The sequence below is a fragment of the Rhamphochromis sp. 'chilingali' genome (genome assembly GCF_963969265.1).
Source record: "Rhamphochromis sp. 'chilingali' genome assembly, chromosome: 10".
Lineage (NCBI taxonomy): Eukaryota > Metazoa > Chordata > Actinopteri > Cichliformes > Cichlidae > Rhamphochromis > Rhamphochromis sp. 'chilingali'.
In genome coordinates, this window is record NC_137937.1 from 33,734,401 (window position 1) to 33,762,206 (window position 27,806).

General features: G+C 38.8%; 2 protein-coding genes across 2 annotated transcripts in view; both read left to right on the forward strand.

Annotated features, from left to right (window-relative positions):
* The window catches only part of LOC308404373 (phospholipid-transporting ATPase ID-like), a gene marked incomplete at its 5' end in the record, with an annotated part of 52,256 nt that extends 34,032 nt beyond the window's left edge, over positions 1-18,224 (forward strand). The window contains 19 exons of the mRNA XM_080894396.1: positions 301-459; positions 542-630; positions 1,939-2,129; positions 2,252-2,460; positions 2,657-2,700; positions 3,178-3,343; positions 3,561-3,749; positions 3,881-3,996; positions 6,644-6,808; positions 6,902-7,013; positions 7,102-7,207; positions 7,287-7,422; positions 7,849-8,032; positions 8,688-8,911; positions 9,463-9,546; positions 9,708-9,953; positions 10,053-10,191; positions 12,776-12,906; positions 13,580-18,224. Coding sequence (XP_080750522.1) covers positions 301-459; positions 542-630; positions 1,939-2,129; positions 2,252-2,460; positions 2,657-2,700; positions 3,178-3,343; positions 3,561-3,749; positions 3,881-3,996; positions 6,644-6,808; positions 6,902-7,013; positions 7,102-7,207; positions 7,287-7,422; positions 7,849-8,032; positions 8,688-8,911; positions 9,463-9,546; positions 9,708-9,953; positions 10,053-10,191; positions 12,776-12,906; positions 13,580-13,909 — 3,020 coding nt within the window. The 3' untranslated portion in view covers positions 13,910-18,224. The remainder of the gene's footprint in view (positions 1-300; positions 460-541; positions 631-1,938; positions 2,130-2,251; positions 2,461-2,656; positions 2,701-3,177; positions 3,344-3,560; positions 3,750-3,880; positions 3,997-6,643; positions 6,809-6,901; positions 7,014-7,101; positions 7,208-7,286; positions 7,423-7,848; positions 8,033-8,687; positions 8,912-9,462; positions 9,547-9,707; positions 9,954-10,052; positions 10,192-12,775; positions 12,907-13,579) is intronic.
* A 2,003-nt stretch (positions 18,225-20,227) lies between these two features.
* On the forward strand, positions 20,228-27,155 carry LOC308404501 (uncharacterized protein). The gene is made up of 3 exons (XM_080894572.1): positions 20,228-20,342; positions 24,946-25,847; positions 26,233-27,155. The coding sequence occupies exons 2-3, from the start codon at positions 25,123-25,125 to the stop codon at positions 26,468-26,470; spliced, it is 963 nt and encodes a 320-aa protein (XP_080750698.1). The 5' UTR covers positions 20,228-20,342; positions 24,946-25,122; the 3' UTR covers positions 26,471-27,155.
* The last annotated feature ends 651 nt before the right edge of the window (positions 27,156-27,806 follow it).

Genomic DNA, 27,806 nt, shown 5'->3' on the forward strand with positions numbered 1-27,806 from the left:
CTCATCAAGGTTTTATCTTGAACTCGTCTTATATAGTAAAAAAGCGCTAAAATTAAGCAAGTGCCAGAAATAAAGCAACGATCAGCAGATGAAAGTGAATAAGTGAAAACGCAAAGAAAGAAAAAGTTCATGTTAGGCTCACGTATTTTCTAACCCATGTTTTGTTTTTTTAACCTTCATTTAACTTTAATTCATCTGAAGACAATTTGTGAACGTTATGGAGGTATTTTGATTTTTCAAATTGGTAGATGTCATACTCTTTCTAAATCTAAACCTGGCCGTGTCTTTCCTTTCCTCAAGGTGAGGTCCGCTGTGAACCCCCCAACAACCGCCTCGACCGCTTCACAGGAGTGCTGAGCTTCGCAGGTCAGAAATATTCACTTGACAATGAGAAAATCCTGCTGCGAGGCTGCACCCTGAGGAACACTGAGTGGTGCTTTGGACTGGTGCTATTTGGAGGTCAGACACACATTAATAGGGAACTACTGTAGTGGGAATTATGAAACTTGTGACTTCAGATCATTCTGTTTCTCTTTTGCAGGTCCAGAAACAAAGCTGATGCAAAACTGTGGGAAGAGCACGTTCAAGAGGACCAGTATAGACCGTCTAATGAATATCTTAGTCCTCTTTGTGAGTGCATTTGTTTTATCACATCTCAGGGTCATCAATAATTTATTGTTTTTTAATGAGATTTGTGAAGAAATGAGCTGACTGCTGCTGAGGTACTGAAGTTTAAGTTTACAGTTAAATCAGTTCATTACACTATTTCCCTTCTGCTAATGCACCACAATTTTTTTTTTTATTGGACATTCTCCTCACCAACACTAACGATTTATTTAAAATCAAAAGATCTGATGCAGTAGAGCAGCGCGAACAGGAGAAAGCAAGAAAATTGTGATGTATCCGAGACCGTAAAGGGGATGCATGCATAGTTTGCTAAAGCTTCAAGGTGCAATGGAGTAGCTACTACCACAGCAAAGGAAGACAAAGCCATTAATTTAGTTGGATAAATCAGTACCACTCATTCTTAAAAATGTAAAACTTTTAAACCAAACTTTAAACTACAGTCTGCCCTTTTTTTAACCGCATAATTAAATTACATTAAGTACTACAATTTGCCTTGTGGAATCAATAAAGCATCCATAAATGTATTTATTTCTGTACATGGTTGTATGAAATGTTCCCTTTATTTGTGCAAAATATGCATGAAATAACTTTAACCTCTTAAACAAGATCACCCCATTTTTTTTATTTTGAAGTCGGTCAGTTTAAATTGGTAATCTTTCCCACAAACACTGATGCTCCACATGCTTAATTAGTCAAATGCTTCTTTAAACAACAGAACAGTTTTCATCTGTGCTGAGGTAGTTCGATAATTATAAACTTATTAAATGGAAACAAATGAGCTTTTCTTTAAAAAATTTATAATGGTATTTCAAAGTAACTCCAAACTTTTGATTAAAATAAAAAATTATCATGTTTTTGGTAGTTTATCATTACCGGCAATGAGAGATGGTTATACATCTATATACAAGCTTGTATGCGCAACGTCACATGATGAGGTCGAGGAAGATCCCGTAGTGGTTTCCCCCTGAACCCGTGGTGATGGTACTGACCCACATCTTTTTTTCACACCATGGCTCATGTGACAACTCACATGATCAATAGTGGGTCAACGACCCTCAGGACGACCTCCACTAGGGGTCATAGAGTACCTGGGACTCTGCACCATTTGTTTTTAGATCTGAAACTCCTCTCAGATGACATCATCACAAACTCACACGTCTTTTTATTTCAAGCTTAAGCAGATCATGGTTGTCTCTGTTTTGGATCTACGACATTTGTGTTTCTGAGTTGTAGCTGAAGTTTATACACCAACACAGGTTTTTTTTGTATTCCTAAATGACAAAATAAAGCCTCTTTCTACTCTTTCTGCAGATTTTTGGTTTCCTAGCCTTCATGTGCTCTGTCCTGGCGATAGGAAACTACATCTGGGAAAGAAATGAGGGCTCACAGTTTACTGTCTTCCTGCCAAGGCTGGAGGATGATCCTGCTTTCTCATCCTTCCTCACATTCTGGTCCTACGTCATCATCCTCAACACTGTGGTGCCCATCTCTCTCTATGTGAGGTAATAAGTGTGAAATGATGCTTTTATTACCTTGTGTTACTTTTTTACAATGAATTTAACAAAATGAATGCAAAAAAACGCATATATGACTACACGTGCCTCTTTTCAATATCTGCTTGAAGTGTGGAGATCATTCGTCTGGGGAACAGCTTCTACATCGACTGGGACAGGAAAATGTACTATGCCCGCAATGACACCCCTGCTGAGGCTCGTACCACCACTCTGAACGAAGAGCTCGGCCAAATCAAATACGTCTTCAGTGACAAAACTGGAACACTCACCCAGAATATCATGATCTTCAACAAGTGCACTATTAATGGCAAATGCTATGGTAAGAGTTTTAGTCATGAAGCTGAAACAAGAAGACTTTCTACTGAGACTTTCTAAAAATGCATTTTTGGATTCCTTATTCGGAGAAGTTGGATGGTTTTTCACGCACACAAAGGTTTACGTCAGCTGATGCTTTGTTCAATACATTCTCTTCATGTATAATAAAGTTTGATTAAAAATGTTATTCTGCTCTGCAGGAGATGTTTATGACTACACAGGCCAAAGACTAGAAATGAATGAGGTGAGTTTACATATGCAGATTTAAAAATTAAATAAATAAAAAATAGTTTACTGGTCCATATGACTGACTGACAGATGGCGTCTCCAATGCAGTGGTAAAGTTTGGTTTCCCTGAAATAGAATTTTTGGATAGGTTTAAGGAAGGTAGTTAAGAGAAACATTGGACAGAATTCCTGGTCCCTGGTATGTTGAACAGTTTTCCTTTTAGACTGCTGCTCCTTTACTTTCTGTGATTTCTATATTTAGACAGTTAAACAACTTTAGTTCTTTACCAGGTTTACAGTGATTTCACAGGATTATATTATTAAATTAGTTAAAGTTTCTGACACATTTTAGTGTTCTTATAACAGACTCAGTGTGCACTCCTCTCACCTCTCCTCATCAGCCTAAGCAGGTCCAGTTACATTTCTTTCCCTCTCTGCTTTATCCTTCTTTCTTTCTTACTTCTTTTTTTCTTGTTGTACATTTACTCCTGCAGTATACAGACACAGTAGACTTCTCCTTCAATCCGTTAGCCGACTCTCGGTTCGTCTTCCACGACCATTCTCTGGTGGAGGCGGTGAAGCTGGAGAACACGGAGGTCCACGCCTTCTTCAGGCTGCTGGCTCTCTGCCACACTGTCATGGCCGAGGAGAAGAAAGAAGGTGAGGACGGTACAGATGTTTCAGTGAGCAGTTAAAAGGCAGTATGTGTGTTTTCCAGTCCTTTTTTTATTCAGCAGTTTATTGTAGAGGTCCTCCAATGAAAGAAGCTCTGGCTTGAAACTGATCAACGTGAAAGCATTTTTTGCTGCAGCTAGAATTATGAACTTTAATAAATAATCATATTTGCCCTGCTAAATATAAACTTTTTGTTCTCCAGGAGAGCTTTTCTACCAGGCCCAGTCGCCAGATGAGGGGGCTCTGGTGACCGCAGCCAGAAACTTTGGATTTGTCTTCCGCTCACGAACACCAGACAGTATTTCCATCGTGGAAATGGGAAAGCAATGCAACTATGAACTCCTGGCCATCCTGGATTTCAACAATGTCCGCAAGAGGATGTCAGTCATAGGTATATACATACTATATATGTATCTATATATCTGTATATGCTTTCCTATTTAGCTCTCATACAGACTGCTCTTTTTTCCACTGCAATTTGAAACATTGTTTGTTTTCATGTATGTACATTTTTGTATGCAGTGAGGAGTCCAGAGGGCAAGCTGTCTCTTTACTGCAAAGGTGCCGACACAATCATCTACGAAAGGCTGCACCAGTCCTGCAGCAAGCTGATGGATGTCACGACAGAGCATCTTAATGTTAGTATTATTTCTGTGTGTGTGTTCAAAGAGAGATATTTGACTCTGCTAGGCTATGTCAACTGCATTTGTACGTAGTTCATCCCTACATGCATTTGGATTTGGGATGAACTTGCTTCCCCGGAGCAACAAATTATTGAATTTATATACAAGTATCTCTGATAATCATGATGAAAAACCTTAATTTGTATAATACTTTGCACTGTCCAAAATGTCTGAGCGAGTGCAAAGATAACCAGGTTCAATCTCCACTAATGACCCAAATTTGAGGCCGTACTGACAGAATAAAGAGACATAACATAATAGATGTTTTTAAGTTCATTTTAAAGCAGCAGTTCAAACTAGTGGATTGTTAAGTGGAGTTGAGTACACATTAATTCTTGAGCAATATAAGGCTGTAAAGGTAACAGGCACAACCTCTCACATAATACTTTAAGTAAAGTGCTGTAAGTATAGCACTATTTTTAAACAAACGTGTCGGTACGTTCTTTGTCTTACTGACAGGAAAGGAAATAAAAGATTTAAATTCATGCTTTATGGAAGGAGTTTGTTTGTGTGGGTTTGATATAAGATAAATTGCAGTTCTCATAGTCATCATAAATGGGGATAGATATCCACCACAGCTTCATTTGACTTTATTTGCCTTGTTTTAAATATTTGTGTTTGGACAACAGCAGAGCTGTAGCACAGGTACGTCAGAAAAAGCTGCCATGTTCAAAGTGCCTTTCTTTCAAATTCAAATTCAAATTCAAATTCAAATTTTATTTGTCACGTACACAGTCATACACAGTACGATATGTAGTGAAATGCTTGGACAACTGCTCGTGACCTAAAGAAAACAAAAAAGGAAAAGGCTATGAATAAGATAGGAAATAAATATGAAAAATTAAAAAGGGTAAATTTAACTAGGAAGGAATAGAATATAAATTAAGGTTAAAAATGAAATAACTGTACAACACAAATTAGAATGAAGGGTAAATTTAACTGGGAAGAATAAGATAAAGATAAATATATAAATTAAAGTTGAAAATAAAATAACTGTACAACAAAATACACAATACACAATATAGAACTATATAAGAATGTATGAAGAAATCTAAATATAAATAAATATATACACAATAACAGCAGCTGTACAAGTATTAACCGGAAATGAAGAATATAGTGACCAGTGTTGTGCAAAACCAAAGTCCAGAAAGTCCAGTGTGTGTGTAAGAACTGTATGTGTGGGTCAGTACTGTGTGGTGGTGTGATTGAGAGACCGTATCGCCTGCGGGAAGAAGCTCCTCCTCAGTCTCTCTGTGTTGGTCTTCAGGGAGCGGAATCGCTTTCCTGACCTCAGCAGAGAGAACAGTCTGTTGTTGGGATGGCTGAGGTCCTTCACGATCTTCCTGGCCTTGGTCCAGCACCACCTGCTGTAGATTGAGTGCAGGTCAGGGAGCTCGGAGCGGATGGTGCGCTCAGCTGACCGCACAACCCTCTGTAGAGCTCGTCTGTCCTGCATGGTGCTGTTCCCGAACCAGGTTAAGATGTTTCCCGCCAGGATGCTCTCTATGGTGCACGAGTAAAAGTTCCTGAGCACCTTGGAGGGCAGTTGGAAGTCTCTCAAGCGTCTGAGGTGGTAGAGACGCTGTCGGGCCTTTTTCACCACGGTGTTGATGTGACAGGACCATGACAGGTCCTGCGTGATGTGAACTCCGAGGTATTTGAAGCTGTCCACTCTCTCCACTGGGCACTCGTTGATGACGGGGGTCTGGTAGTTCCTCTCCTGCTTGGTGCTGAAGTCCACTATCAGCTCCTTTGTCTTACTGACGTTTAGAAGGAGGTTGTTCCTCTGGCACCAGTTCTCCAGATTCCTAATCTCCTTCAGGTAGGCCGTCTCGTTGTTATCAGCGATCAGGCCCACCACGACGGTGTCGTCAGCAAACTTGATGATGGTGGTGGAGCTGGTAGTGGCCACACAGTCATATGTGTACAAAGAGTACAGCAGGGGGCTCAGAACACACCCCTGGGGGGCTCCAGTGCTGAGAGTGGTGGAGGCTGAGACATGTCCGCCCATCCTTACTGCCTGTGGTCTGCCAGTTAGGAAGTTGGAGATCCACTGACACATAGATGAGCTGAGTCCCAGATGCTCCAGCTTGGTGGTGAGTGTGGAGGGAATTATGGTGTTAAATGCAGAGCTGTAGTCTATGAAGAGCATTTTAACATAATTCCCCCTTCTAGTGTCCAAGTGAGTGAGTGATGTGTGGAGGAGATGAGAGATGGCATCGTCTGTGGAACGATTTGGACGGTAAGCGAACTGTAGTGGGTCCAGTGTGTCTGGTAGTGAAGAAATGATGAAGTCTCTGACCAGGCGTTCAAAGCACTTCATCACTACTGAGGTGAGGGCTACAGGGCGATAGTCATTGAGAGAAGCATTATTCCTCCTTCTTCTACGTCTGTTCTTTTAGGGAAGTTTTGGGAAAGTTCTGATTAATTTCTCGCTGTCATTTTTGCTCCTCTAATCTTGAACTGAGCAAGAGTTTGACTTTTGTTTATATGTGCAAATGCCTTGAGCTTGTGTGTGCGTTTGTGTATTAGTGTGTGTGTGTACCTTCTAGTATCCAGCGTTCATCCATATAAGTATACGCATGTGGAATTTCTGCAGGAATTTGCAGGGGATGGGCTGCGGACTCTTGCTCTTGCTTACAAGGATCTGGATGAGGAGTACTTTAACCAGTGGATACAGCGCCACCATGAGGCCAACACTGCACTGGAGGATAGAGAGGGCAAACTGGACCAGTTGTATGAGGAGATAGAGAAGGATCTCCTGGTAAGACGATAAAGGCAGCTCATACTGTAAAAACATAACTGTGTGGTAAAATGAACAGCATTCTGATTATGTGTGTGTTCTGTGTGTGTTCAGCTGCTTGGAGCAACAGCCATAGAGGACAAGTTGCAAGATGGAGTACCTCAGACTATCGAGCAGCTGTCTAAGGCTGACATCAAAATCTGGGTTTTGACCGGTGACAAGCAAGGTACATAACTTTGAATAAGATGAAAGTTAATGCGTATGGGGAACAGACTCCAGTCCACACACGGTGATGTTGATTGTCTGTGTTGCAGAAACCGCAGAGAACATTGGTTACTCATGCAACTTGCTACGGGAAGAGATGAATGATGTCTTCATCATCTCGGGCAACTCACTTGAGGATGTCCAGCAGGAACTGAGGTCAGAGGAAATCTTAGACTAAACATGTTTTACTATCTCATTATGACAGGTTTTCATATACTGTTGATTTTTTTTCTAGAAATGCCCGAACCTCCATGAAGCCAGATGCAGCTGAGAATTCAGAGTTTTTACCCGAAATGGATAAAGGTGTGAAAGTGGTCACAGATGAGGTGGTGAATGGGGAGTACGGCCTGGTCATCAATGGACATAGTTTGGTACATACATACATACAATTTCAGTTTATGTGCATGCTGTCACTCTCAAACTTTAAAAGATGTGCTTACTTTGTAACTGGCGAGTTGCTGCCGTATGCAAATGCTGTCCTCAGTTTCTTACTTAGAGCCTAATTTTTTATTGAGTATGAAAGATGTGTTTATTTGATGAAACAAGCTCTTCTGGAAGTCCAATAAAATAAAAGTACTGTAGCTACAGTGGGGAACTTTTTTTTTTTCTATCCATGAAACTTTATTTTGAAAGACATTATGATTTAAAATCATCAAACAGCGATGCAAAAAAAGCCCGACCTTTTTCTTGTGCTCATGTTCCAGTCTTTGTTAACAGTCATGGCTCTGTCAGTCACACGTTTTTTATTGCCTGTCTTCTTCTAAGCTCACCTTTTTCTTACCCCCTCTGTCCCTCAGGCATACGCTTTGGAGCACAGCCTGGAGCTGGAGTTCCTAAGGACGGCATGCATGTGCAAAGCAGTGATCTGCTGCAGGGTGACTCCTCTGCAGAAGGCTCAGGTGGTCGAGCTGGTCAAGAAGTACAAGAAGGCAGTCACACTGGCAATTGGGGATGGAGCCAATGATGTCAGCATGATCAAAGGTAGCAGAAGAAACTCAAACTGCTTCATATGAACCTCCTGTTTGTTCTCCAATGCTTTCCCAAGTTTATTTATTTATATATATATATATATATATATATATATATATATATATATATATATATATATATATATATATATATATATATATATACGGCCGTAGTGATCGATGTAGCGGTTCCGAATGACAGCAATATCAGGAAGAAGGAACACGAGAAGCTGGAGAAATACCAAGGGCTCAGAGAAGAGCTCGAGAGGATGTGGAGGGTGAAGGTAACGGTGGTCCCCGTGGTAATCGGAGCACTAGGTGCGGTGACTCCCAAGCTAGGCGAGTGGCTCCAGCAGATCCCGGGAATAACATCGGAGATCTCTGTCCAGAAGAGCGCAGTCCTGGGAACAGCTAAGATACTGCGCAGGACCCTCAAGCTCCCAGGCCTCTGGTAGAGGACCCGAGCTTGAAGGATAAACCGCCCGCAGGGGCGTGCTGGGTGTTTTATTTATTTATTTATATATATATATATATATATATATATATATATATATATATATATATATATATATATATATATATATATATATATATATATATACATATATATATATATATATATATATATATATTAGTCTTTCTTCATTCTCATTTTTTTCCCCACACAGCGGCTCATATAGGTGTGGGCATCTCAGGCCAGGAGGGCATGCAGGCTGTGCTGTCCAGCGATTACTCCTTTGCCCAGTTCCGTTTCCTGCAGCGCCTCCTGCTGGTGCACGGCCGTTGGTCCTACCTGCGCATGTGCAAGTTCTTGCGCTACTTCTTCTACAAAAACTTCACCTTCACCTTCGTCCATTTCTGGTTTGCCTTCTTCTGTGGTTTCTCTGCGCAGGTGAGAGACGAGTAGTTACAAAATTATGATCGAGCCATTGCAGAAATGCCTTTAACCTGCATTTTCCTTGTAGTCAAGTTAGACTAAACATAATATGACATTCAATCTGTAAATAATTATATATAAACACTCACTTCATTGTGTGTCATGAAAAGGCAGAACAAACCAGTTAGAGAAGTCATAGTGAGATCTGAATTTTAGTATGTAAATGAGAATGGAAGGGGTAGAAAAACCCCCAAACTGTACTAAAACTCTGAACAGCAGACATATTATTAACGATTTGTCTTTATACAGTAATTTTAAAAAATGAGACATGAAGCAGAATAACACCAGTTACACCAGAGCCTAGGTACGGTCAGTGTAAATAAGAAAAATACCAAATTATTTTGAAAGGAAAATAAGAGATACAAAAAATAACATCAGCTTACAAATTTCAAATACGATGCTGCACATTTTGAATGATAATGTGAAGTCTGTTAATGTACTTCATTTCAATTGAGTCCAAAATTGAAGAAGTTGGTTAAAGGTCCACTTCTGTTTTTGCTTTTCAGACTGTGTATGATGAGTGGTTTATAACGCTCTACAATCTGATGTACACAGCACTACCTGTACTGGGAATGAGTCTATTTGATCAGGTAATGGGATCATCTGTATGCATGAAAATATCATGGCCATAAATCTGAGCTCAAATGAATTCCTTCCCGCCAAAAAAAAAGAAAGAAAAAGAAAACCCCCGAAAACAAACCCAAACCAACTAAAAAAGGATCTAATGTCTTTGTCTCCCCCTGCTGGTTAGGATGTGAATGATGTGTGGAGTTTCCAGCATCCTCAGCTCTATGTTCCAGGTCAACTCAACCTGTACTTCAGCAAGAAGTCCTTCTTCAAATGCGCCCTCCACAGCTGCTACAGCTCCTTGGTGCTCTTTTTTATCCCCTATGCTGCTATGTATGACACAGTGAGGGATGATGGGAAGGACATCGCTGACTACCAGTCCTTCGCCCTCCTCACTCAGACATGTCTGCTGTTTGCCGTCAGCATCCAGGTATCCAGAAACCTTTCTTTTGCATAATTTTTCAAATGTTTATTTGTTTATTATAAAACGTATATAACTATAGAACCTGCTGGCTGTCTTTGCCCATAGCTGGGGTTTGAGATGTCCTACTGGACGGCAGTTAACACGTTCTTCGTGTTGGGAAGCCTGGCGATGTACTTTGCTGTCACATTCACCATGTACAGTAACGGCATGTTCACCATATTGCCATCAGCCTTCCCTTTCATAGGTGAGTGACAAACTTGCCATCTCTGACAGCTTTGAGTATCCAATCCATAAATGTAACAATGTGTTTTTTTTGACTGCATGTCTGCTCCGGCTGCTCACTCTTTTATATGAGGCTAAAGTTAATCTCAAGTAATTCAAATAAGACTAACAGTGTTTGAATTGTGTTTGGTATCTTTGCAGAACGTCTGCTTTATGAGGTCACGTGGTAGTGGCTTTCAACATGTTTGTTTTTCTCACTAAATTGATCTACATAGTCTTGGAAAGTTGTAAAATTTGGGATAAATACTTCTTTTTTCCCCCGCTTATTCTCTATATACAAAATCAACATTCAATTTTTCTTAAATTGAAACAGTTCTGTTTTAATACTTTAAAATGTTGAAACATTACTTTTTTTTACATAAAATCTCCTTCTTGATTTAAAGGCCTTTCTTTTTAGGCTACCACAATGTGCAACAATATTTGACAGTCTGAGTGTCTTTAGACTGGGAAAAGCTGAGACACCGTTTAAAGTAACACACAATCCTCTAACGCTGGGCATGCACTGTGCCATTTCTGGCCCATTTTGAGCCGATTTTTCAGTCGTGCGACCGTTTTGGTGATTGGCCCGAGTTTCGCCTTCATCATGTGTCGTGCATCGTGTAGTATACGTGGGGTAACGAGAAGTGATTAACACCTCACGACCAGCTCCCGATCATCAGTCGTTTGGTCGTAAGAAAATCCAACCTGTTTGAAATCCTGTCTGCCGCCGTGAGGGTGTCACCGCAGCCTCTCACACTGCGCACACGCAAACACAGAAATGAAAGTGAAAAGACGGCGCAGCACGGCAGTGCGGCGTGTGATCTGGACACAAGCGATGAAAGCACAACTTGTAGAACTTTGGCAAGCTCATCTGAGCTATTTCGATGTGGCCTCACAAAATTATCACGACCGCAACAACCATGAAAATAGTTGGATGGACAATGCTGCTCAATCACAGCTGCCCGATTAATGTTTTTCATTAGCAATTTAGCAGAGTTGATGGTGGTGGTGTGCGTGTCTGTGTGAGTGAAAGACAGAGAGCAAGAGGCAGATTTTGTGTTATAACCTTCATTTTATGGACGCACAGTGTGAGCACTCAGGTCGCATCAGAGCATCGGGCTGTATAGTGGGAGACCCTGCATCGTGACCTACGAACTTCTAACCCCTGCGAGTCAATCGTACAGTTTGAGCTGAATAACGCGACTGAAAAAAATCGCACAGTGCATGCCCAGCTTAAGAGCTTTCACTGCTTCACCCTGGTGTTTTACAGTAGATACCTCTATATATAAGGCTGGAGCCCACCAAAACAACTCCCTGATAATGACTGTGTGATGACTATTCTTCCCGTCCCATGAAGGCCACCTGGGTTGGCTGGCAGACTGTTTACTTAGCCTGATAGTGCGAAGGACACTGTCTCCGCTGAACTCTGGACACACACACACACACACTTACACTGACAAGCACTCACTCATCCCCCTCCCTTTCCAACGCCTTCGATGCTTGTGCCCTACCGGGGATGATAGCAGTCAACTGGACCAGCGCAGATGCTGCAGGACCGGATGCGCTGTCTACGCCGGCTCTCTCTTACCCTTTACCCGCCCCTGTTGCTTGTCTCGTGTTTCTATGGTGTATTGATAGTCATGTGCTTTTGTGCTGAGGTGTTTTTTCTGTTATCAAACTGTTCTCCCACCAGGAGCTCAGTCTGAGTGGAGTTTTTTTTTCTCCTCCTCTTACCTCATGTAGTGTATTTTCGTTGTTTTTTCCTATCAGCCTACCTTTCTGACATGTCTCCCCAATGTGATGTTTGTGTAAAGTTGGTCAGAAGGTTCCTTTGTGAGTGCGCATGCGCCATTAGCGTGCTGCCTGCTGTAACCCCTAATTTCCCTCGGGATGAATAAAGTATTCTGATTCTGATTCTGATACTGAGGTGTCAGTATTTAAGGAGGTCTGAAATGACAAGGCAATGGAGCCTTTTTGGGTCACAATGATCTGTGGCGACCTGGCTTGTTGTCTAGGAAAAATAATTTTAAGACTATTTAAAATGATTTTAATAACAAGATATTTATAAGAGATAATTAAAAAACCTCTTTGGGGGGAAAGGATAAATTTGAGAACAGAGATACTGCACTCTAACACATCACCTGTAATACAATCTCTTAAAATGAGTATTTCGATGTGAGGACAGCCTGGTCTTACTAAATGTTCACGTGTGTCTAAACATTTAAAATGATATTTACCCCAAGTTATTTTCTTTTTGTTTTGATTATTTTGCCTCAACATGAACATTTGTAACCTTTAGTAAAGTGGAGCTATTACACCTATTACCTTTTTTTATTTGTGGACTCCACGAATACTAATTATCCTTTCTAATGACTCATCTGTTGTTAGGAGAATAATCCAATATTCTTCATGTTTTCATTGCTCTGAGGGTTAACAGGTTAATTTGATATCCATAAAATTGAACAGAATTCATATATAGGGATAAAAGTCTGGGCCAGGAGTACTGTAAATAAAAACTCTTCACACCTGTAATAATACAAACCTTATGTATGTGTGTGTTTATTCAGGAACAGCACGAAACTCCCTGAACCAGCCCAACGTTTGGCTGACGATCTTCCTCACTTCCATCCTGTGTGTCCTTCCCGTCATTACCAACCGTTTCCTGATGATTCAGCTCTGCCCCACCATCAATGATAAGGTAGCAGAGGAGATGCAGCTCTACCTGCTGTGCTTGACTATCATGGGAAACTCACACCTCCATTTTTTTAGGTGTTAGACTTTTTAAGAATCTGCTGGGAAGCTGGTTTAGGGCAGTGAGACGCTTCCTCCTCTCAGTGTGACTTTCGGTTTCTGAGGAAATCATCTTCAGTGTCCTTTTTAAACTATTGCTAATAAACAAGTGTCAAAAAACAGGGAAAAGGTCATTTTACAGTAACGTTTTACTCACAACAAAGTAATCTAGAAACATGGCATAGAAAACTACTCGAAACTAATTCATCGTACTTCAACAGCTAACTTGCCAAAAACAAGTACAGGTTAAAAAGCAGAGCTTATTGAGAATCAAGGGTCAGTGAGTTGAATTGCAGTTTGAGGGTGCAACCTGAATTCTGTGTACCTGAGATACAAGATAGACAAACAAGACGTGATTCATCCTTTAACTAGTTTATTTGGATAGATGTGTTTACTCCTGAGATTCAAACCCACGGCTCTCTGAGGAGTTTCTCAAAGGATTTGTCTTTTTAAAGGTTTTCTCACATATACAATATGTTTAAGATGGACTCATTAACCTTCTGGCTTCTTATTTAACTAAATGTTTCCTTAAAACACCCACTCCTGCATTATAACTGTCTCATTTCCTCCCCAAATGTTAGGTTATGTTCAAAGTGAGGCAGGCGAAAGCAACACCTGCTCCACCAACTCGACGTGCCCGCATCCATCGCACCAGCTCCCGCCGTTCGGGCTACGCCTTCTCGCACGCACAGGGCTATGGGGACCTGGTGACATCGGGTCGGTTCCTGCGGCGTCCTGCCCTGACACGATCTTCTGGTTTCACCCACGCAGGCCGCACCACTACTAGCTTCAGTCCAATGGGACGATCGGCCGGTTACAGCCCAACGGGACGTCCTCAGAATAACAAGGTCCCAGACGTGGAGGTGACTTCCCTGCAGATGTATAGGACAATCACAGATTCTGCTCCCTGATGGACAGCACATTTAGGACTCTGTGGAGAAATTTGGGAGCAAATAATTAACTACTGACTGGAGAGCTACATGATGTTGGCAGCCAGAAGTGTTCAAAGGTCCTATTTGTTGCAATGAAGAGCTTGCTTGGGCTTTCCAGAGAAGTTCATGTCAAAGATTTTTCATACCTACACAGAAGACGAGGTTTGAAGAGTACATGACTTTAGCTCCTTACATTTTTCTCTGAAATGGTGTCATCAAAGGGAACTACAGCAACAAATGTAGCCACTTATGATGGGTATATGAATCGTCTTCTTAAGATGCCAGCGGATGAGAGGGTGATTAATGAAAGCTTTCTGTCAATATAGATAACAACCGGGTGCTTTGTCTTCAAATAGGAAAGGAAACAATATGTCATCATGTTTACAGGCTACCCAGTCCACCTGGGAGTCCAGCTGGAAAGCAGTGTTTGCAGAGGAAATAACGAGCAAAGCCATGTTGCACAAGATATTGACTTTTTAAAATCTTTTTAAAGCATTTTATTTTCTTAATTTGAAAGCTGTACAAGCGGTCAGCACTTTGGCTGTGTCACAGTGGCAGTGGGGAATAACCAAACGTATCATAAACTGCTTCTTCTAATACAATACCATATTAAGGGCCCAGGGGTGGAGCGGGGTGTAATACTCAGAGAAGAAAACTCATAAATTTATAAGAGAAATGTCGAGGAATCGCATCACTTAAATTTAAGGTTTGGTAAAACCAAAAAGTCACAGAAAGTAGATTTTGGTATGTTGATAGAGTCAGTTGAGACTTATTTAAACACTGTTATTGATCCAAAAATGAATTAAAACATTTCAATGGAGAGAAATGTCGTTGGCGTTGTAGCAACATTTGTACAAAATTTAAATTTGTGAGGTCTCTGCCCCATAATGAGTTTATTTATTTTATTAAAGTTGAGCGCCCTGAATACCCAGAGGTGGGTAGAGTAGCCAAACATTGTACTCAAGTAATAGTAGCACTACCTCAACATAGTTTTACTCAAGTAAAAGTAAAAAGTAGCCGTCCAAGAAATTACTCAAGTAAGAGTAAAAAAGTATTTAGTGAAAATGGCTACTTGAGTACTGAGTAACTGATAATAACATCTGATTTAATGTTTAAAAATGAGCCAATCAGACAGACAAAAATCTGAAGTTTAATACTGAAAAGCAAAATAAAAATACTACATATAAAAAAAAAACATAATTACAAAATAATAAATCTAATCTTTTCAAAATCATTATGAAACTAATATTTAGAGAAGGTAATATAAATGTTGCTAGAATTGGGTAAAGTACTTCCAGTAACAATACATGGTGATACTTTACTTCTCCAAATGGCACAACAGGCTCAGCAGATAGAATAACATTAAAACAACAAACCTTATGTACAAACAAGAAGTCTCACTTTGACATAAACTGTAGGTCTGTGTCTGTGTCTCGTGCATTTTTGGTTATTATTTTGTTTATTATTGTTTATTATTCATTAAATTAAGTTACACTGAGTAGAGTAGCAAGAATTTCTTCCTCAAGTAAGAGTAACAAGACTTCATAATATTATTACTCGAGTAAAAGTAAAAAGTACAGTGTAGAAAAACTCCTTGAAAGCATTTTTTTCCTCCAAAACGTTACTCAAGTAAATGTAACTGAGTAAATGTAATTAGTTACTACCCACCACTGTTAATACCCCATAATACACCAAAATAAAAAGCAATAATAATGTTTATATGGCCATAATATTCCAGGTTTACACTTTGTGGTTTGTTTGTTTTTATTTGTGTTTATTGTTTTCTTGTGTGCTGAAAGCATTTCACCAAACTTGCCAAATTTGGGAAAACTTGGCAAAAAATATCTTTTTTTTTTATTTACATCCAAACTGTTTAGATATTTAAATAATAAAATAAATCCTGGAGTATAATGAGGTATACTCTTTGCTTCAAGTAAGTTATTGCTTACCTAAAACAAATTATTAGTAAAGGTCAATTTCTTATGAAGCCCCACAGCCCACTGCCCGTTTTTGATTTCTGCCACATTTGATTGATATTAAACACCTGTTCAATGATCCCAGTCTGCTGCTTTTAAGGATAAATTGCAAAATAAATGTGAGGAACTCACGAGATAATTGAAGAGATATGTGAAAAGTACATACAAATATTTTGGACATTGTATCAGTATTCATCAGCGTGTAAACAGAATTAACGAGAAGATATGACTCCTTGGTTGAATGACTCCAAACATTCCCAGCTTGGTGACAAATGTGGGAATGGTGTTCAAGGCTTTTACGTCAATATCTTATAAATCAAAATCAACCCAAACTTTATCTCATTATAAGAGAGTGGACCAAAAATAACTTTTGCAGTTATACATTAACAAACCCTTTCATGTTTATGTGGCTGTGCTGTAGTCATCAAATGGTGCAACATGTGGAGCATAGTGGTAATGTAAATAAGTTAAAGGGCATATCCTACTTGAACAGCACGGGGATACCAACCCAAAGGTTTCCGGTCTACCGGCTTATTATTTTTTACCAAAAATTAAAGGACAGATTGTTCTTTATGTTTCCACAAAGTGGTCTTCAATTTTCTGCAGTGCAACTTTATATTCCTTCCTTTTGATTTACGTTTTGGTTACAGCAGCTGATGCATCCAGATGTTGTCTGGAGCTTGTTTCTAACAGACTGAATTGAGTTCCGGCATCCCGGTGTGTCTGAAACACACCTTCTGTGGCAGATTGTGCCTCCTCACTAATGTCCGATTTTCCTCTGCCATTAAACTAGCAAAACCAAAAGGGGAACCTGTTCCTCATCGAACAAGAAAGTGGACTCTAATGGCTGTATAGAACCTAATCCAAGTAAGACATGCTGTAGAAACTTGATAACATCTACCTGTGTTTGGGAGGTTTATCACAATGTACACACACTACAGAGTTGATTAAGAAATCCTTTAATCCGTTCAGGGACACATTTGGCTTCACATTTGTCTTCATGCCACTGAGCACCTGTTTTGTTTTTTGTCTTTTTCGTGCATTAAAACCGAACAGGGTTTAAAAACACTGCTCAGATCATTCCTATGGACTGTGCTGTATAAATAATAATATTTATACCTCATTGTATTTATCAGATCGCGTGCTTGGTAATCACTTTCATTTGAATTTCATGTATTTGCTTTAAGTTGTAATGTATGTCTGCATTTGTCTTTATCACCATCTCTTTCTTCAAGTGTTGTATCAGCCTGCTAAAAATTGGAGCAAAAGAAAACGCACATGCTGCCTTATTATTCAGATAAAATGATATTTTCTTACTTTTCTTATTTTATGCAACTAAGAATGTTTGATCAAAGATAAAGCTGTTAAAAAAACAAATCAAAGCTGATTGCAGATGTTTTAAGTTCAAAAAGGAAAAATGTTATTTTATACAGTGATTTTCAATTATTTGTTATATTAACGATCACTGAAAGCTTAAACAGTGGTCCAAAACTGGTTTGGTATTTGTAAATTAATGATGTTTAATGTCCGATTTCCCCTTTTTGTTCCTTGTCCAGTTGTGAATGTTGACTCTGTAAAATTTAACCCCCAACGATACTTTTTAAAGGCTTCATACATTGTGACTTTAGAATAAACTACAAAGTCACACAGAAATTAATGCTGGAAGTGAGTGTGGTGAAACTGGTTTATATCACAGTTATTATTTACATTATTTACAGTACAGGCATTCTTTATAGAAACAGTTCAGAGTTAGTATAAACGGAAAAAACATTTTCTGTTGTTTTGGAAAATGATACTGCAATTGACCTTTAGCCAAAAGTCAAAATCAACAGAGCAAGTTGAGCTTTGAGTCAGATGTTTCTAATTTCATTACATTAGATCCAACTTCCCATTTTTTCTGACATCTAGTAAATAAATAAAATGCAAATCCTCCAGAGCTCTTTGATGCTTGTGCACGTGTCACAAGCATGGCTTTTATTTTGGACGGCATCTTTAATTAGGAAGAGGGAAGAATCTTGTTAAAATAAACAGTTAAACATAATTTAACAGAGTTTTGTCTGTTTTATTGATCCATAATAAATTAATTAAGGGTAGTCGCAGTCCAAAACACCTTTTCCAAGTGGTATATAAAAAAATAAATAAATGGTAGCCATACATATAAATTCCAGCATTTATGAGTTTGTTTTTATTATTACTGCATCTGCTGCCTTGAGTGTAACATAAGGGATTTTTGACAATTGTTTCTCAGACATGACAAAAATCAACTTAGCACTGCTCTTTCTGATATCTCCTTCATGTTGTTTTGTACCTTAAAACGTTTTTACTGCAATAAAAAGATTTGAAAGATCAACATACTTCATCGTTACACTCTTTACTTGTTTTTGTTATTAATACGTTGCACTACTTTCTCAGTAAGTTAATAGTAAGTAATAAAAATGCTGCAAAGTGACACTATAGCTGGAGTTTTCTTCCACTGCAGTTATACTTGCACATAATTGGAACATAAGAAAAAGCAGAAGATGTTTTTCGTCTTTCAGTCTACAACAACCGTTTTATCGTAACCGCCTCAAATGTTCCTTAACCTGCTGATTTTTTAACCTGTTCTGATGTCATGACATTTTTGTGAACCTTGATCTCTGCCTACTTTCTGGTTTTGCTTGCTGTTTTCCATTTGTTTTAATAAATTACCACAGAGAGCTCCTGCCAACATACACTGTCTGAGACGTTATAATAAAAAACCCAAAACAAAGGTAGTTAACTAAAGCTGCAGAGCATCATTCAAAGGGACAGTCCCCTCTCTAAATCAAAATAATGGTTCCCCTCATTGTCATTCAGTGTCACTCAGTTCCATAACATTCAGCAGCACTATAGATTTTATACATTGAATCTGAAAAGTGGCCCTCACATCTTTTCTCTAAAAGTTTTAAAGTAGAATAGATGAGTTGTGATAGTGGGCGATACTACATGAATCCTTCTCCTTATGTCAGTCACCAAACACACTATGTACCTTGTCATTAATACTATGTAATCAACCCTTTTCACATTTGCAAACCTCAATTCAATTGGGTAAATATCACAATGTTACATTGAAAAGCAACATAATTAGTTGGATATTTTAGCGTCTAAGAATAATTCATAGCGAATGATCAGATTTCAATCTAATCCACCTGTTTTAGGGTGGAGCTTTTAGTTGTCAAACCAGAGGAAAAACTTAAAGAACCATTTGTGGCAAAGCAGATAAGACGAGAGATGAGATCACATAGAGGCAGTCCACTAAATTATCAAGCACTTAAAGTAACATTATTCAGTACAGACACTGGAAAATCACCCTGCCACTCCACAGACCTGCACACGAAGCAAACTGGTAACAGAGTTGTTTCATATTAAAGTTTTTGAATTGATGCAAACCCTCCCTTTACTGCACAGACTAAGCACAGAGCATCATGTGCCACAGTTTCACACATGGAGAACAGATTTGTAGTCCGTGGCATCAATGTAGTGGCAGCCATCCTGTTTATAGTTAATCCTGTTAAATGCTGCCATCCATATCAGTATGCTCTGTTTGCAGTGTCCATTGGCATTCTTTTAAGTGTGCTACTGCAAAGCACGCAAAGCATCCATGAAACGCATGAAAAACTACATTGTGAAAACTAGTTCTTGTTTTTCCAGCTAGCTTCAGTATTTCCTCCCTCATTCTTCCTCACCTGGTACAACCTCTCTCCTCTCCCTCTCTTCATCCTCCTCACTCAGCTACAAACTAGAAAATAACAAAAATATAATCTTATGATTATAAGAGCAAGTGGGGGATCCACAGTTGACAACAGGACAAAACACTGCTAAGTTATGTGAAATCATCAGAATTGAATGTGGGTGAAATAGAAGCTACAGCTTTATAATAATTGGAGAATTTGACTACATGTCGACTCTTACCCGCTTCTTTTTGCTCTGTCTTTCTTTGCTCTCTCCTCTCCTCCCTCTGTCTTTGTGCTGTCACCCAAAAGTTAAATATTACAGTGAATAAAGATGATGACATTTACGAAGGTGGGTAGTAAAACTCGCTTTAATGAATACCTGGAAACGATGGAGGAAATGAAATACACTGATTTCCAAGTGATGGGTTTGAGCGTAAGCTGAAACTTGGTGTGAAACCAGGAGGAAAATTTCTCCTCTCCGTTGATCCTTTAATCAGCATCACTGTGTTCAGGTGTGTATGAGCTTTTAAACAGCCTAGCTGGAGTGTTGGGCCAGTGGGTGATTTGACTAAAGCCGTTTCCGCCTTTCATTCAAATACGAAAGCGAGAAGTTGAGCTGGACAGAAGTCAAAACCAACTTTGGCAGTTACAGTTAAACCCGAAGGGTCGTTTTATCCGAGGCACCGACTCATAATGGTGAAGCGTGGGGCAAGAAAAGGCTGCAAATAGCGATGATTATGAGCGGTAAGAGCAGTTTTCTCTGCACGCTCACCACACCTCACTCATAAATCAAACAATTTTACGTTTGTTGTTTATACACCAGCGCATACACTGGGCAGAACGACTTGTCGTAGAGGTTTTACACATCGAGAGAGGTTTAAGTCGAATTCGGCTTTGTGTTGTGTAAAGTTGTGACGAAAGAACTGATCGTTTCTGATCTTTGCTGTCTTTTAATTCCCACTCCAGCTGTTTTACATGAAGTAAATGGTGTCATCGTTTTATCCTCTTTATGGTTAAAGAGTGTAATGTGTTGATTTTGTTGTTGATGAAGATTCAAGTTTTGTTTTGGTTTTCCGAGCTAACTTTATGCCCCACTTAACTCTTCACCTAACACCTTGTTGTGGATCATCGTTTCCATCTTGAAAACTTGGCCTACTGCAATATAAGAAAACATCTGAAATGCCGCAACATTATTTATATGTATCCATATTGATGAACTCCTTATGGGGGTAATTTTAAAAACGCCACACAGACTGGCTTTTGTGACTCATTCATATTTGTGTCCACTCTTTTAGGAAATGCCAGTCTTTATGTAAATACGAAAAAATACTAACCTCATAGAGGATGACTCATGTAAAAGTTTTTGGAGTTCAGTTACACGTTAAAGCATCTGAGGTGATTCCTGCTCAGTGTGCTTTAGACTGTCACAGCGAGCAGGCCGGTGTTATTTTGCATGACATTTGCCTTTTGTAAATAAACCGGACAATGCAAATTCCTGTGCAGTTGGATACTCTGTGGAACGTGGCTCTAGCACCATGTTGTTTATTAAAACACAGACTGTAATTCAGTTTTACGTAAAGCTATGCAAACCAGTGGAAACATGTTGCCAGTTTAATACAGAGCTGATGTGAGAGAACCACAGGAGGTGGTACCGGTAAGCGCTTTCTTTGTTTTTTAATGTCGACTGCTAGAAATCCTTAGTTTTGAAAATTAAAAACTATTCCAGGTGTCTTGAGCACCCTATATGTATATTTTAAAGTCATTTGTGTCAATTTCTTTATACATGCAAAATGCATGTATAAAGAAAAATGCTCTATACAGAGAGTTCTTAAGAACGAGAACTAAAGATGCTGAAATCAGATACAAAAGATATAAAAATAGGTTAACTAATATACTTAGATTTAGTAAAAAGGAATACTATAAGAAGCAATTAGATATAAATAGAAATAATAATAATAAAAGATTATGGGAAATCCTGAACAGTGTTATAAAATGTGGGACTGGACAAAAGAACTATCCCAAGTATTTCATTTGTAATGACCATGAAGAATACAATATGGATGTTGTGGCAAATAGTCTCAATGAATTCTTTGTAACTGCTGGACCAAATTTAGCAAGAACAATCACTCATCCTGGGAAAGCACAGGAAAAACCCGATACACTGATTGACAGAAATCCATATTCTATGTTTCTCACAGCCGTTGATGAAAATGAAGTTCTTGAAATTGTCAAAAAATGTAAAAATCACAAATCTTTGGATTGTAATGATATTGATATGATAGTGGTTAAAAGAGTCATTGAGGCCATTATAAAACCATTTACATACATCTGTAATTTATCATTTCAAACTGGTCGATTTCCAGACAGAATGAAAATAGCAAAAGTTATACCTCTATACAAATCTGGAAACAAACACCATTTCACAAACTACAGGCCTGTCTCTTTACTACCTCAATTCTCAAAAGTTCTTGAAAAACTGTTTAAAAACAGACTGGAAAAATTTATAGATAAACATAAACTACTCACTGAGAGTCAGTACGGATTCAGATCAAGCAGATCAACATCATCGGCACTATTAGATTCAATAGAATACATCACAAATTCCATAGACAAAAAGCAATATGTGGCTGGGTTATTCATAGACTTGACAAAGGCATTTGACACTATAGATCATGATATATTAATAAGAAAACTGGAACGTTATGGTGTCAGAGGGGTAGTTTTAGATTGGGTCCGGAGTTATTTAAGTGACAGAAAGCAGTTTGTGAAAATAAATGGTGGTTGCTCCTTATGTATGGACATTGCTTGTGGTGTACCCCAAGGGTCAGTTTTGGGTCCAAAATTCTTCAACTTGTACATTAACGACATCTGTAAAGTGTCCAAAGTATTAAAAATGGTTCTCTTTGCTGACGATACAAACATTTTTTGCTCTGGTGATGATCTGCAGAATTTATTGGAGGATATGACTAATGAAATAAGTAAAGTGAAGTTCTGGCTTGATAAAAACAAATTATCATTAAATTTGAATAAATCTAAACTGATGTTATTTGGAAATAGTAGTTTAAATACAAATGCAAAGATTCAAATAAATGGTGTTGATATTGAAAGAGTCAGTGAAAATAAATTTCTGGGGGTAATAATAGATGAAAAACTTAACTGGAGAGCTCACGTAAGATATATTCATTCCAAAGTATCACGAAGCATTGCAGTACTAAACAAGGCAAAACAGGTATTCGACAGAACATCACTTCATATTCTCTACTGTTCACTGGTTTCACCATACTTAAGCTATTGTGCAGAGGTCTGGGGCAACAACTATAAAACCACATTACATTCACTTTTTACTCTTCAAAAAAAAGCAATTCGAATCATCCACAATGCAGGTTATAGGGAACATACAAACTCACTATTTTTGCAGTCTGAAATATTGAAAATTGACGATATAGTGAATTCCAAACAGCACAAATTCTATTCAAAGCAAAAAATAAAGAACTGCCAGGTAATATTCAGAGTATGTTTTTTTTTGAAAGAAGGAAGTTATAATTTAAGGGGTTTTTGTAACTTCAAAACAATGAAGGTACGTACTACAAGAAAAGGCTTTTGTGTTTCTGTTCAAGGAGTGAAACTATGGAACAGTCTGAATATGGAATTAAAGCAATGTCCAAACATAAAACTGTTCAAAAAGAGTTATAAAAATATGATCTTCTCGATCTATAAAGAAAAGGAAAATATTTAAATTAAGTGAATGTCTCTATTTAAAAACAAACAAACAAAAAATTCATGATGTGATATTATAGTATATAGTATATCAGAAATCTGTTCACTATTTTTATTACAAATTATATCAGTAAGGAAGCTGACTAAATATTCACTGATAATTTATGGCAAAGGGGTGGGATTAAATAAGTGTATACTTCTTCCCACTCCCTTTCAACATGTAAATTAATCAGAATGGTTTTTTGTATGTAATTTGTATAGTATATTTTTTTTCTCTCTTATTTCTTTTCTAAATGTACTTGTATATTGTTCACATGTTGAAATAAATTACCTATCAATCAATCAATTTCAGACTGAGGTCTTAAAGATCAAACGTGTGGTCAAAAGTTTGGTAGAGAAGTGTATGTGGACTTTGTGTTTGAGACAGCATGAATGTGAATGTAGAAGTGTGCTTTGCCTGCAAAGCTGGAATGGCTTCAGTGAAAAGCTTTTGTGCTTTTTGGTGCTTTTTGTTGCATTTTGAATTCGCAAACTGTCAGTTTGTCCTTTTCTGTAGTTTCTAAGAAAGTGGCGTATTTTTTTATGCACAGGCCCTTGGAAATTGGTAGTTTTAAAATAGTTGAATATAGTTTTATGCAGATCTGATGTTTTAAGGAGAAGCACTCTTGTGTCTGCTTCACCAGCAGCAGCACTGATATAGGTGAGCAAAATTGTTAAGTGCCCACAACAGCCATAAATATGATGCGTAAGCTACTTCTGCCTCTTCAGATTGCAGTATTTAAACAATAGTATCCAGTACATGCCCCTCGATACCTGTGTTTACATAAATATTGTGTTAACCTCGCTTCTTGGGTCACAGTTGGTCTTTCAGTATAATAATAATAATAATAATAATAATAATAATAATAATAATAATAATAATAATAATAATAATAATAATGATGATGTATACTTTATTGATCCCCGTGGGGAAATTCCTCTCTGCATTTAACCCATTCACTCAGTGAAGCAGTGGGCAGCCACTGGGCGCCCGGGGAGCAGTGTGTAGGGACGGTACCTCAGGGTAGCCGTTCAGTGGATTTGAACCCCCGACCTTCTGATCATGGGGCCACCACTCTACCTACTGAGCTATCCCTGTCCCTTTTATAAAAAAAAAAAAAAAAAAAAAAAAAAAAAAAAAAAAATTTTAGAGTTTTTTTTTTTTTGTTGTTTTTTTTTTTATTTTATTTAAAGAGGTTTTTCTAAGAGTGCATTAACACAAAAACATTTTTTTGACCATGCTGAAAAACTCCAGCTGTGAGTGCTTCGGAATCTGGAGTATCTTGTCAGCTGAGACACTCTGGTTGCTATGTTACAAAATATCCAGTCGATATTACAGGTATCTGACTTTGACCTTGGCTGTTGCTCTGCTGGTAGAACCACACTGAAGAAAATGTCCAAATGTTATTTCTATTATAAATTATATTAAAAAGATATTAGTGTAGGGCAGGGAACATTGGCATCAAACTGGGAATAACTTTATTTTAATGGTTCACACAGGGGAAATGCTAATGTCGGTGTTTAGATTCAATTGAGGCAATAAGATTTAATAGTGGTAGTTTTGGTTATTGACAGTGTGTTTCCTTTTTAGAGTGTGGAAAGGGTGTGATGATCTGAAGATTAGGGAGCAGCAGCATCCCTCTGTCCAGTCTGTTAATCCATAACTGATGCGTCTCGTCCCTGGTTACTGCTGAAGGCTCAAGCTTCATCTCGTTGCAGCTTTGTTGTTCCTGTGTTGTCAGCTTGTCAGCGCGTCAGCACATGAGACATGAATCCCTACGGAAATGAATATCTTGATTCTCATTTGAGTGGTGCCGCAGCATCTCGAAGTTCACCCCACGAATTGGCTTTAGTGCCATCGTGCGATCAGTCTTCTCCAGTCATCCACCCAGATAATAGTTCTGCTACAGTTTCAGGCCACAACATTCCTCCACACGAGGCCTCATCAGACCAAGAAGGTCCCCAAACCCTGGTCCGATCGCCAAGTTCTACATTCCCGCTTCCAGCTTCAAATCCAGACTTCAGTGTTGGAGCCAGGTCTCAGTCTGATCTAGCTTCAGTCTCTACCCCAGAACCTGGTTTCACAGCAAATCCCTACTCTGCGTTTGGCACCCCGTCTTCATATCAGATCTCTGTGATCATCCCCTCCACAGACCTCCATCCCATTCCCCTCCCAACTCAGTGCTCTGAGGAAAACTGTCCAGACTTGGAGTGTGCCATCTGCTTCAGTCAATTCAACAATGTCTTCCGCTGCCCCAAGATGCTGCAGTGCAAGCATACGTTCTGTCTGGAGTGCCTGGCTCGCATGAACGTCAAGTCGGCCGAGCCCAACGCCATTCAGTGTCCACTGTGCCGCAGCTTTACACCCTTGCCTTCCCTCGGCCTGCCAAAACTGGCCACAGACTCAGATGTTTTGTCTTACCTTCCAGCTGCTATGCAGAGAGTCTACAGCATCCGTTTCCTCCGCAGCAAAGGGAAGCTGGAGGTCAAAAGGTCAGTGAGGGTGAAAGCCTTCTTCTTGCCTTTTTGTCCAAGTGGTTCTTTGAAAGTTCAACTATTTTCTTACTAGATTTCCCCAGTATTGCAAAGGAAAAACTGAATAGCAGGAATATTTTAATACTCATATTAATCTTAATGTTGTTTTGGAGTGAAATCAACAAGTTGCGCTGTTTATCTGAAATGTATTTTACTGGTGATAGTAGAGCTGTGAAATTGGGTCGGAGCAATATATCAGTTATTAATCAGCAAAAGGTGTGTGTATAGATGGATTGTATATTTTTTTTCTAAATATTTTTGCACTGGTAACTGCGCAGAACTAAATTATTTAAATAAATGCACAAAACATTTAGTTTGAATTTATTTAATTTTTGTTTTTAAGGTCTACTGACGGACAACGTCGGTGGCCTCGGCAGTCGCTAACGTCTCTGAGATCCATCCACCGCTCTCTGGACGTGGGCATTCCCAGTGGGAACGCAGAAGGTCACGGTCATTCACGCGGCACTGTGTTCAGACTGACGAGACACCCGGTGTGTCGTGCCTTACTCCTAACATCTGTGGTGATGATGATGGTGCTTCTGACTGGTGTCATTATCTTCCTCCTCACCTACCGCAATTAACTGAGTGACATCTTGTCCTGCAAAGTCTTTTATAAAAATTGGTGTCATGTCACGTAAAAAAAAAATTCTCCTTAATCACACAAAGCAACAGCTTTTCCTGCTGCTATTTAAAGACTGATCCAGATGTGCAATAAACATCACTATTTGAGGCGGTGTTGGATTAAACAGCTTATAACTAGCCAATGAGCTTCAAAGCAAAGAGCTCCCTTTTAAATACAAAACTGCGGAAACTGGATAAAGACAACTGAGAAGCTAGAAGAAGGTGGACTTTTAATCGTGAACATAACACTTCAGCTTCTAATAACTGCCCAGGTATCTTTTCTTGTTTTATTCCTTAGTTTTACAAACTATCAATGCACTTTTATCTGCCTCCCCTGTGCCAAAGGCTCTACATGATCAGCTTGCTGTTGATAACTTGATTAACGTAACATCTTGTTGTTCAAGCCATGAAATGGTCAAGAACGGACAGTAGTGGGAAAGAAAGTAGATCCAGTTGATTTTCATTGTAGCATTTTTGCAAATCTTTGTGTTTGATGTTTTAAAAAAAGCTTTATATTAAAGATGAGGGATGACGCACTAAGAGCAAAAACTGGTTGTCAGGTTCAAAATGCATGTTAAAGTCTTCATGGCTTACATTTAACCGCTAAAAAGAATTGTTTTGCAATTTTGTTACTATCATTTAATAAGTTAAAGCCATTATTATAGACTATAGTTTTGGTCTGGTTGCCTGACTTTAACCACGAGATTCTTTAAACTTACCACAAGCTATTGCCTTCTTCCTTCCTTGTTCTGCTCTGTGTACGTGTGTTGTTTTATTTTTGCAGCACAGTTCCCCCCCCCCCCCCCCCCGGAAACTTTGAGCACTTTAAAGGGGTGAAACCTGAAGTGTGAATGTTGCACGTTTGATTCATACGTGTATTGCTAACAACAGGTTTCATTTAGTTGGAGCTGCAGCTTGGGTTTCATGCAAATCACCTGAACCACAATTTGCGCACATTGCATTTTCATAGATGCTGGATCATTTTTGTGTTTTCAGCATCAACACTGTAGGGTTTTCCATGCACGTAGTTTTACTTTAATATGTCTAGGGTTCGAGTTATCTGCTGCTTAATTCTTCATAGCCACAATGGAATGACTTGAAGGCTTATCCATTTAGTTTTAGATCAATATCCACTTAACTCTTCTCCTCTTTGACAAGGAATTTTTTTTTTTTTTTTTTTTTTTTTTTTTTTTTTTATATGCATATTTGTTTTTCTATGCTGTGAGTACTATGAACTAAACTGTTATAAATTATCCAAGGATATGCAGCTCATTTTTGAAAAGGCAAAACGGGGGT